Consider the following 12,474-nt stretch of genomic DNA (forward strand, 5'->3'; position numbering starts at 1 on the left):
CATCAGTATAAGCTAGGAGACATCCTGACCTAAACCATCGCTCAGATACTATTTGCGGGATGGGAACCTAGGTCCACGCCACGTGTCTCCTGGGCTTAGTCCTGGGGCACACACTCACCTCCACTTTAATGTCATTCTCTAACTCCGCATCAAGGAAGTCCAGTGTGACGGGCTCCTGAGATTTGGGGTTCTACACAGAAGACAGTAAATAATGAAGGCCTTACGTTATTAGAAGACAGCGCTGCACCCAGGACAGTTTGAAGAGCATTCAGCATGAATTCACTCTGTAAATTACTCACCTTCTGTTAAGAGCTAGGCATTGAGTTTGAGTGCAACAGACAATGTTCACCAGTTATCAACTGAAGGCAGCAAGAGGCTAGAAATCAAACATGTGGCCTCACTAGCACTGTTCTCCACTTTAACATCCGCTGCCTTTTCTTGTGGTGTGTAAGGAAGCTAGCTCACTGTGGAACACGGCAGAGTATTTACTTATATCTCAGTTGATGTTACTGGCCGGCTAAATTCATCTCATTTGGCATGATTCTAATTTTTCAAACATTCATGGCTGTTAGACTAGTGGTTCTACAAAATGTACCTGTTTCCTGATAATTCTTGCTACATCATATAACATGTCACTTGAGATTTCCAGCTTTTAGTAGAATAAAAGATTTAAAAATAACTGAACACCTTAGAAGGTAGACCTCAAAATATTTATTAAAGAGTATCATCCAAATCTGGCCAGAATTAGATGCTACTAATTAACGCAGTCTGTCTTTGGCTCCTTGCAGGTGTAACAGATATTTTACCATGCGTTTGCAAATGACATCTGTATTGCAACTGTCTCAAACACCAGGCATGCTAAGGGGATATGCTTCCTAACATACTAGCAGCAGAAAAAAAATCTGTCCAATTAGCGTAATTTGTTTAGATGAAAAATGAATGGTGTAGCACACATGGGATATATTTATTGATAGTCATGCAAAATGCCTTATTTCAGGGGATATTCGTAATTTTAAAAAGTCACAATTTCAAATCATTGGTACTTGATTAATGAGAATTCTTCAAGTAACGGTTTTTAAAATGTTCTCCCTGTGGCTTTGGTAGGGGTGAGGGAGCAGGGGACTGAGTCCAGGACCTCATGTTTGCTCAGTACACACTGCACCAGAGACCCCGAACCAACCAGCACCTTTGATAATTGGGAAAACACTCACTGCTTAAGAACTCTGCAAAATCAGAGTTTTTATACCATGGGAATCAAGTATTGGGTTTTCCAGCACAATCCACTACTGTTTGGAAGGACAACTTTTGCTGCAGAAACAAATATTCCTTTGCAATATACATGCAACATGGAAATAAATGTCAATATGGGGGATTTTTATTAAGTCCACGAAACTTGCAACCTCCCTAACAAAAAGACACAACGGATGTTGCACAAACACTACTGTATAAACATTCAAATTAAGATGAAAAAAACCAATGCAAAACAAACCCAAGACAATCAAATGGTAAAATGAAAACGGAAGGTTTCTCTTACATGCAACGGATAACGCATAGCATGACAGGCCCCAAACAGCATGCAGGGAGCAGCCATTATCAGGAGGAATTGGCAATATGCAGATCATGTCCCAATCCAACATATAAAGACAGAGAAGAAAATGAAATCATAAAAGAAATGTCAATGCATCGCTTGTATTTGTAAATGGCAATCCAGCAAATCACTGTTTTAGAGAGAGCCATCCCTTCTGTAAGAACTGGAAAATTAAAGAAAAAAACAATCTGCTAATAAGAAAATAGCAACAGGGGCTGAAGAAATCTATTTAGTCTCATGGTTTCTGAAAACCCACATGAAGAAAAATTTAGTATTTAGTATTTCTCATCAGCATGGGAATAATTCAGTTAGCATAATTATTAAGGGTAGTGTATGATGCTAACAAAATTTAAAATTTATAACAATTATGAGTAAGTATTAATTATAATAATTAATTATAATAATACCTCAGAGTTTAAAATATTCCCCCAATGAAGAAGTTTTATGTGGTTGCTAGTTTGCCATTTAGAGTTTGCATAGAATTTTTAAAAAAAATCATTATTAAGGTTGCTTATTTTTAATTTATTTAATAATCATTGCATGCAATATTTGGAGTTGTGGTACAAATAAAATCACCAAAACGCAGCTGATGGCAAAAACTATAACTTAAGGTATTACCAAAGTCACATGCAGACAGAAAAACAAAATCGTTTCCTAGCTGAGAAAGGCATACAGGTCATTGTAACCTCTACAGGGACCTAGAAGTTTCCTGAGCCTTACAGGGGCAGCAACACAAGGCTCAGAGCACCGCAGGGTTCTAGCTCTGTACACAAGAGCAGGTTACCCCAGAGCGCTACCTTGACAACTACAGCTTCACTCCTCCCAGTCACTACAGTTTTGACAGATGGAGAAGCCAACAGACTCTTTGGAGCTGGAATCCAATGAGAACCTTCAAGGGTGGGACATGGCATCAACACGTATGTTCAATTTCCCACGTGGAGTGCAGAAAGGAATCGGTGGAACTCCCTGCTCGACAGATGAAAACAGCGGTGCACTGCTCCAAGGTCAAGGGCTGGCTACCAATAGGACCAGATTATAACTCGGTGCCACTGTCCGCACTTAGGGACCACTAACACCACGCTGCCTCTCCAGTAAAACACTACCATGTGTTTTAAAGGAAATAATAGGCTTACACAGACATCTACAATGATGTCAAATTTTCTCTAACATTTTGGATCTCTCTGAATAGTTTAAAGAAATATCCTCTTAAGCTGAATGTCTCCAGTCCACACATATCTTTAACCAGTGTGTGTGTGAGCACACTGCCCACAGAAACCATAAGGTCATTGGGTCCCGTGTACTTGAGTTACGGATGTATACAAGCCACCATGTGGTAATGGGAATCACACCCGGGTTTTCAGGAAGAGCAGCCAGTGCTCTCCACCACTGTGCCATCTCTCCAGCACCCAAAATTCCATTTTTAGAAAGTAAAGAACAAAACCAAACACCTGGCTAAAAATTCTAGTTTAAAAAAAAATCACAACATTGGAATCATGACTTTATTTGCACTTAGAAATCAAATTCACAAGCGAACTGTTAGGAAAACAGGGATATGATATTAATTTCACCAAACTTAATAACAATTTTATAGGAGCCATTTCATTCTGATTATTCTGATTAACGTTATTATTAGATCAGTTTTCTTAGCCGCCTTTCAGCCAGGGCGCACCCCCTACCATAGTTAGCACGCTGCTCCAGCTCACTGAGAAGGGAAGCGCATGCTCTGTAAGCCTGGCGTCGGAAAGGCCGGGCTTCCAAGCCTTGAGAACAGAATCTTGATCTCAACCTGATTTAGCAAATTCAGAAGCACGGCTGTCTACCTCATTCACAGTTACCTGAACGTTGGGTCGCCTTTTTCTTAAATTAATGGTCGGTATGCCTACACCAATAGGCTGGAGCAACAGAAAAACGATAGCCCATTATCCTACAGACAGACACAGTAAGAATTCTACCCGGTAGTCAGTGTTAGCCATTTCCTTGACAAGAAGCAGAACAAATGATGTAGTCCCAACTCAGAATACTTGTATCGTTGAGTCCATGACAACAAAACAAAACAAGATACCAACAAACCCAAAACTGGTAATGGTAGTAAGAATCATTTTTTCTTTCATTTTTTTTTTTTTAAAGAAACTGTTTATCTTTGTCCTGGATTTCCCTTAATAATATAAAAATTGGAGAGTGGAAAGAGATTATTTGTCCTAGATAAATTTCCTTGGCTGAAACAAAACAAAGATTAGAAAATAAAAACTGTTTGAAATGTACATGATACAACTACATAAAATAAACACTGGAAATGGCCCCTGCAGATTCTTCTGTGGCGATCCTGCCTTGGATATAGGGTTGTAAAAGAAGGTTGGGTCTTTTAGAGATTACTAGGCCGGAAGGCAATAGCTTACAATGGAATTAGGATTTACGTAAGCCAGAGACCCCTTTGCCTGCTTGGCCCCTCTCATGTGCAGTTAGAGGGGGAAGCTGGCTGCCAAGGAGGAACAAACACTGATCACTCACACCTGAGTCCGCACTCCTGACCACAGTAAAAACTGTGTGAAGTCAGCTTCATTGTTTACAAACATACCAGGCTTTGCTTTAAAAAAAAATGCCATAGTATTCTGAACAGACTGTAATAAATATAATTGGACATTATGGAATCGTGAACATTTGAGATTTGATCCTTTGTTATCTAAAAGAATGAGGGCAGTGGCGTCTATTAATAAGCTAAAGGAGAACTCAACCACAGCACTAGATTCATTTGGAATATTGATTTCTATGTCATCAATTATATACAATTTTCTATATAATTAGCCTTTTTCAGAATTTATCAAAATAGCGAATCTAAAAAATTAATCTGGTTCTTTTAATGTGAGAAATAAAAGTTTATGGTAAAAAACTCAGGATAGTCACTTCGCTATTTGTTAAAGTGTGGTCACAGAGTGACATATTTTGGACACACATGACAATTCCATAGTGAAAAATGCACAAAATATTTGTGACTGGTTTATTGATACTGCAGAGCTGTCTATAAATTACAAAACGATATTGAAATATGTTGTGATAAACAACAGTGTCAGGAAGAAGTCATGTGACCCTGAGCTAGTAACACTTGCTTGTATCATTATTTCATCTTCTTCAATAATAATGGGCCTGGCCACAGCACCTCCTTTCTCTCAGATCCACTGTGGGCTGTTGAGGAAAGTGAAGGTTAACTTTGACAGTTCCAGACCTCCATTCCCGTACTGGTCCTCTAGACTTTGCCCTGTGTTCTCTGCAGCAAGGCCCTCCTAGAGCCTTGCAGTTGCAAGTGAGATGCATGACAGTGAGATTCGAAAGGTGAGAACGGCTGTCCGAGAGAAGACAGGAGTCAGACTAACTCAGTAAAAGAAAATGAGGAATGCTTTCAGATTTTCATGTGCTGTCACCAGTGGCCTTGCCCTCTCTTAAGGGGGGCACAGGGTCTGGAATGTTACCAAGAGAACTGCATGCCACGATCCCATTAGAGTTAGTCAGTAATTGTACCAAACCCTAGTAACTATAACAAACAAATTATATACATACCTTTGGCTGAAGATTTGGATGCAATAAGACATAACCATTAGGATCGATTGCAAAATAGTAGCCGTTGGGACACAGCTGGAAAACAGTAAAATAGCTCAGAGATTCCTAAGTCACGATTAGAAATCCACATTCATCATTTTAAAAAGTTATTCAGCACAAGTTTTGTAACACAGAAGAAACAAAACACTGTCTTCCTATTTTAAAAATGCCTTTTAACCTTAAACACTTTTGCTAGATTAGCCATATGTATCTCACTCTCCAGTGCTATTGTGGACAAAATATATCGGTACATAGTTTGGAAATAGGAAGTGTAGTCAAAGAATAAATTGCATCTTACTGTAAAACGTGGTGTCAATCTCTTTATATCTTCCAGAGACACATCAACGCCCATCACACCAAGAATCAACTGGTTCTAAAAGAAGATGGTGAAGGTAGTACATTTTATACCAGAAAAGCTTTCTATACAAAAATATATTTATCCTTTTATTATGGTACAGAATGATTTTCACATTGATGAAAACACAACACACACACACACAAACAAACACGGGGTACATTTGGTCTCAGCTTTGGCTGTTTTCCACAGCTTCATCACCTCAAATTATTTAACTTACATGAAATATTAATGACTAAACCTAAATCATAAAAGGCATGAATATTTTACTAGAGAAAATAGTTGGGTCAATAGTTATGTCTGTTTCTATGAACCATTCCTAGACTAAATAAAGCCGGTAAGTAAAAAACAATCTGATGGATAGGCTATGTTAAGAACTTTAAAACATGACAAGGAAGAACATAGAGAATTACACCATTATGAATTTAAATATTTAGATCTTTTAAATATTCAATATGTTAATGGACCTCAAAGTGAGAATCAAAACTTTGTAGAACTCATTGCTAAAATGAAGCCCTTCACTGAAATTTATAAAAAATTAAGCAAACAATGCTTTAGTGCAAAAGACCTCATTGAGCTACAAACCAGAAATTAACATTCCTTTAAGCCACCAGTATCACCTGGATTATAAGCCATTAGTATTAAAAATAATTTCTATAGTCTTACATTTATTCTTAACTATGCAATTCTATTTTAAAGTCAAAGCATTTAATAGATAATAAACATAATAAGTATGAACCATATTCAATAATCAGTTACAACTTCCAAGTAGATAGCTCCTTATTGTACTTATATTACCAGAGTTAAAAAAAATTTTATGAAACTAACTTTTCATTGAATTGTAAAAAGTAGGAAACAAGAGACCAATTAGATCCTCAGATTATTATTTTTTTAAAAAAGCTACTACTTGGGAATTATAAGCAAGAATTCAATAAACATGTGTCTGAACCTGATTTAAAGAGAACCATGGTTTTGGTTTTTCTGTTTCCCCCCTGAATTCCATGAATATCTCAAGCACATTTTAAAAAGTGAGCGGTGGTGGCACACGCCTTTAATCCTAGCATGCAGGAAGTAGAGGCAGGCAGATGTCTGTGAGTTTGAGGCCAGCCTGGTCTGCAAGAGCTAGTTCCAGGATAGCTAGGATTGTTACACAGAGAAACCCTGTCTCATAAAAAGGAAAAACAAAAGCGGACTCATGATACTATTGCCCACTTTCCATGTCATTACTTGTGCTCTGACTTTCTGAGTTTCTCATCAGGTCACAGTTAGACCAAGCGAAGCTGAATCCTGACTCTAGGGCCACGAGGATGTGACCTTCACTTCCCTTTTCCCAGGTGGTTATCACGCAGACAGCTGTCGCCAATGGCCTCCAGCCTCGCAAGACAATCACATCTTATATATTTCCTTATAGAAATATCTTATCCGCAGCTTCAACGTCATAGTTTATCGCTTATTGTTATTAATTTTATCAATTAACTTTTAACCTTCAAGTTTGTCTTATTTTCAGATTGCCCAGTGACATTGAAGACCGGCAGAGTTCCAGTAATGACAAGTCCCAGCTCCTAAAAATAGATGGAGAGAAGAGGCCAATGAAAGCAACATTTTGAACTCCGTACTACTGGATCAGCCTTTGATGTTGGAAGCTTCCCTTTGTAATTATCTTGAAAAGAGTCACAAAAATTTAGTAACTAATTTTGACTATCTTTAAAGAGAATTTTTCAAAACGCGCAATGAAAACTTCTCAGATAGTAAATACCCATCAGCAGTTTTGCGCCATCAAATAAGTACTGGAATAAAAAAATAAACAATTGTAACTGTGACATCCATGACTCTGCTCACATCTATTCTTCCACCCTCACCATTCCTGTACGGCCAGGCGCCTCCACAGGGGACTCTCATTGAATAGTACTTAGGATTGGCTGAGAGCTAGCTCTACAGCTTCAATTACAATTTTTAGGCCCCAAGTCAAAGGTGTCAGGCCACATGACAAATGTCTAGCTCAGTGTTGTGTTACACAGAAGAAAAATGATATGGACAATGTACTTGCAGAATATTCTAGGTGAGCACTGTGATGTCTAAATATTACTTTTAAGTTGTAGAATATTCTAGGTGAGTACTGTGATGTCTAAATATTATTTTTAACTTGTAGAATATTCTAGGTGAGTACTGTGATGTTGAAATATAACTTTTAACTTGTAGATTATTCTAGGTGAGTACTGTGATGTTGAAATATAACTTTTAACTTGTAGAATATTCGAGGTGAGTACTGTGATGTTTAAATATTACTTTTAACTTGTAGAATATTCTAGGTGAGTACTGTGATGTCTAAATATTACTTTTAAACAGTCCCCTAATGAATATTACTTTAAACAACTAGACTCCAGAGTGTGCTCTTTGTTCCAGGCACTGTGCCACAGAATAGAATGAAAAAGTAAGTGTCCCGCCTCCTGGAATGTGACCACTTATCTTAAACATAGCAACTCTTCCTATTTCCCTTTACATAGAGAGCGTCCCATCATCTTCCAAATGACACAATCTCCCCATGACATTGTACTAAGTCCTATTTCTCTCGTATATCCAGGGTCTCTAAAGGTGATCCCTAGTTGGTATTATTACTTGAATGGACCCAGTGCTCCCAAATCGGACAATGTGCAGCTTTATGTGGTTTCATCCTTCCCATGAATTACAGAACCAGGACTCGCACTTATGCTCAGCTGGAATGTCTCTCCCCATTTAACCACTCCCTGTTCCAGTCCCAATTAGACAGCATCTTTCTTTTAAAGTGCCACAGCTCTTAGAATTCTCCATGTCGCAGTCCTTATCAAGTTTGCTCTTGAAATACGGTTATCAAGTTTGTTCTTGAAATACCGTATGTCCCCTTCCTAATAAACTGCTGATTTGATTGACGCACATTCAGACCGGCCCCCCACCCCCGCCGTGATTCTAAGTAACGGGGGCTCCTATTTTTAAGCCAGTACAAAGAATGCTGTGTCCTCTGGCCGCCAACTTACGTCTCCCACTTCGTTTGTTTTTTAAACATCTCGTTTCGGCTTGGAAAGTGGAACATTGACAATCAGCATTTCCGCCAAATGTTATTTGTGTTATCAACGAGAACTTTGCCAGCAATGTGGACACTCTGGGTAATGAACTTCTGGTCATAGGAAATGCAGTGAGGCCTAACTACCGACTCCTATCGTGTGCGATCCTGTGATGGGTTTGAAAAAACCAACATCTTGGTCGTGGCTGGAGATGACCATGTGACCTCAAGTAAATAAGTAATGTCAAGAAGGAACACTCGAGAGTCATTTTCTGGGGCTTGAGGTAAGCAAGCTTCCCTTTATCTCTCCTAGCATGCGAGATGGCTGCTAATAGTCCCGACTTTCCCTCTAACTTCCTGTATGTGTTTATTTTGTGAGTACCGAGTGATAAGTCATTCTAACGGGTTGCATTTTGCCCTTCTGTTCATCGTTGCCCTGAGAGAGTAGCAAAGGCATTTAACTGCACTCCAAGTAGGGGAAAGGGCATCACTGATTCAGCATTCACTTTCTGCTTTGCATTTAGACTTTGTAGTACATTACTTTGCTAAATGGCCAAATAGTCCTTAAATTCAGATTTGGCATATAAAAAAAAAAACTTAAATATTGTCATGTTTTAACAACTTGTGTCATAAAGGAAGAATAAATTAAAACATGATTTCTCAACTTATATTGACAATTTGGGCTAGATAATTTTGTGCTCTGTGGGAATGGGGCTGACTAATGTTTATTATAGGATACCTAACACCAATCCAGGGTACCAGTTGTTATCTGCCAGCGGGAGTGCTCTGCACCACTGTGTGCTTGACAAAAGATGTTTTCATACGAGTTCAAGCGACAAAAATAGGGAAAATAACTCCCAGTTGGAAATTACTCCTTAAAATGTGATAGCACGCTTGTGTTAACACGGCAGATGCGTTATGAGAACCTGATATGCATATATTATCTCTCAGCAGATTGGGTCACCTCAATGTGATATTTCCGAAAGAATGTCTAAGTCTGCTCCTAAAGCCAGAGAGTCTATACGAAGATGCAATTATGCCTATGCTGATTTAAATGCATTGCCAGAGTTCTGTGGATCTAACTAAACGTACGTTGGAGTTTGCACAAGTCCAGGTGCAATGGTGGAACGTGTTGTACATATAGTTAGTTACACAGACACCCGCTTCAAAAATAGGTGTTTCAAAACGTTTGCTCAAAATATGGAATTCCTAGTTACTGCTCACATGATGTTCAGCATTATTTTCTTATATTAAAATCTCAACAAGTGATTGAAATCCCCAAATAGTCAGCGTTCTAAGTTGGAAAACCAATATTTTCAGTAGAACAAGAAAAATCTACAATTTTACACGTATGATTCTATACTAATGTAAATCTAGCTGAGAAGCTTGCAAGGGAGTAGATTTTAGAAAGAAAGGATCAGGGAAGAGAAAAAGGGAAACGCCACCCAGAGAGAGGAAAAGTCAGCCTTGTGCTCTTCCCATGACAGCTTCTGGCAGAGAAGCCCAGCCTCTTACCAGCGCGTCCAGATACACGTTGGTCCACTGCACCTGCTTCGCTTTGTCTCCTGCTAAAACCATGGGTCTTCCCAGGACATCCAAATATTCCTATTCATACAAAAGAAAGGTTGTAAACCATCAACAGAACAAACAAATGTCAGAGATACAATGTTTCAAAGTAACCTTCAAAGAGAAAAATTGAAAATGAATATGGAACCAAATTATTGAGAGTATATCTGCCCTATTTGGGGCATTCTATAATTTTCATCTAGTTTTATCCTTAAATGGTTTGTTTGTATACATTGGATCAATAGTACCTATTTATAGTATATGTCTCCTCCAGGTTTTTTTCTAGTACCAATCAGAACATTGTTCCTCAAAGTGCAGCCAATGATAAGTGAAACATATTCATTATGAATCGCTTCATGTTGATCTAAACTATCTAAGGCTCTGTGGTTTATGTGTGAAATTGCACAAATTTGAAATGATAAAGCAGCCACATCCTTGCTTTCTCATGACAGATTGTTTGGATGGAATTAAAAACTGCATTTAAACATATCAAAAAAATAACTGCAGTATGCGCCAAATCCAGACACCAGGCTTACATTCCCTGCTGCTTCATCTCAACGCTCGGGGGTTCAGCACGCACTTCCAGGAGGCCAAGCTATTTATGCTCAGTTTTAACAGCTATTTTGGGCATTGTTGCTGGTGTTTCAAATTGGGCCACGATCTCTAAATTGTAATTTATGAATATTTCAAAATGAAAATATTCAAATAAAATTGCTGAATTCTACAAAATGCTGTGCAAATAATACGCTTTTTCTCTCAAATCAACGATGTTATAAAGTCATCTTACTGCAGCTTTATGTAAATAAATAAGTAAACAGATCTAGAGGAATTGTGGGAAACATCTAAGTCCTATGGAGGATTTAGATCACTTGCCCAGAATAATTACTACTTAGTGTTCTATATGGCTGAGAAAGTTATATTTGACTTACAATTGAATAAAAATTACATGAGATTATTAATAAATTTCATATTATCCATTTTCTATGACTTTTTAATAACCAAGAATAACAAGCCACAATTATATATAATAGGCATAATATATGTTTACCTAGGTTTTAGATATAAAATCAATAAATACCACATTAGCCAGTACTGAGTGAAAATATAAATTATGTAAATGTTTTTTTCTACTTTTAATTATTCTCATCAGACTGAACTAATACAACCAGGACAATCTCTTTTCATTTCCAGGAAAGTAATCTTAAACTTTGAAGAAAGAGTATAAGTATTTTTAGATAACCATACCTGAGTGTTGATTCTTATTGCACCAATGGAGGGGATTTCGTAATAATAACCTAAAATTCACATACAAATTATAATTTGTAAATATCACACTTACAGTCATATCAACAAAAAATAGCTTTCTGTTTTTAATAAAAGGAAATGGTTATTTTCCTTCTAACTCGGGTAAATAAATAATAAATGATATAAAGATTTGCATTAAAATATAAAGACAATTGTTAAATTCAGAAAAATATTGATGAGTGATTATTGTCAACAACTTTAGAGAATTTATGATTGATTTTACTGTATTTCTTAGGTAGTATAAAATAACTTTAACTTCTACAAACCAGTAAGGAAACAGGAGCTGTTAAACTCCTTTTCACTAGATAAACTATTAAAGGTACAGATAGACACATAACTATCATATGCACATGCTTTCCTAAACATAAGTTTTGGGACATGTTCAGGTTCTCTTTTCTGTTAATATAACAGTTTATTCTTCAAAAGACTTTTTCTTTCTGAGTACAAAAAAAAATAGTTCACTGCATGAAAATTTGAATATTGAGGGAAAGTATGAGATTGTTTTCAAAAACAGCAATCCAGTCATTTAGAGAAGAAATATACACAAATCTGCAATACATCATTAAGTATCTTGCATGCTTTCATCAATTCACAGTATTAGGATCAGGTGTCTGGATATGTTCTAATGCAGTGCTAATCTCGGAGTTTGTGGTATGCATTTTTTTTCTCTAGAGAGCAAGTTCAGAATCTAACTCTTACTCCATACATGCGACCTATTACCTTTATTCTCACAAGCCATCCACTGAATAGGTCCTCTGTCATAGTTATGTTGCCCGACAGAAAACGTAAACACACGGACCTAAGGAAATTGAAAAATCGGTCGAGTAAAATTCAACTGAACAGCAAAACAAAACTGCTGAAGCAGAAATAAAAGCACATTCGGGCAGGGAAGTTAATGGAGCCAGTATAACATAAGGTCTGTAGAGGTGGTGAGCAAGCACTAAAGGGAGACCATGTAGCCTGCCCTGAATGCCGCAGTGGGAGCAGCACCGTGGCGTCCTGCACCAAATCTCCAAGCTGGGTGCGCGGACA

At 37.6% G+C, this 12,474-nt stretch overlaps 1 protein-coding gene across 6 annotated transcripts in view; it reads right to left on the minus strand.

Annotated features, from left to right (window-relative positions):
- Cacna2d1 (calcium voltage-gated channel auxiliary subunit alpha2delta 1) overlaps window positions 1-12,474 on the minus strand; it is a 422,605-nt gene that overhangs the window by 52,971 nt on the left and 357,160 nt on the right. For 2 of the 6 annotated variants that reach the window (XM_057758274.1, XM_057758273.1), the window contains exons 13-20: window positions 12,163-12,241; window positions 11,383-11,432; window positions 10,087-10,176; window positions 7,019-7,096; window positions 5,478-5,552; window positions 5,141-5,215; window positions 3,424-3,480; window positions 119-190 (exon numbers count right to left, since the gene is read on the minus strand). In XM_057758274.1, the coding sequence (XP_057614257.1) occupies window positions 119-190; window positions 3,424-3,480; window positions 5,141-5,215; window positions 5,478-5,552; window positions 7,019-7,096; window positions 10,087-10,176; window positions 11,383-11,432; window positions 12,163-12,241 (576 nt within the window). The remainder of the gene's footprint in view (window positions 1-118; window positions 191-3,423; window positions 3,481-5,140; window positions 5,216-5,477; window positions 5,553-7,018; window positions 7,097-10,086; window positions 10,177-11,382; window positions 11,433-12,162; window positions 12,242-12,474) is intronic. The other 4 variants (XM_057758278.1, XM_057758276.1, XM_057758277.1 and 1 more) reach the window with 2 other exon arrangements.

Source organism: Chionomys nivalis, chromosome 26 (assembly GCF_950005125.1).
Source record: "Chionomys nivalis chromosome 26, mChiNiv1.1, whole genome shotgun sequence".
NCBI lineage: Eukaryota > Metazoa > Chordata > Mammalia > Rodentia > Cricetidae > Chionomys > Chionomys nivalis.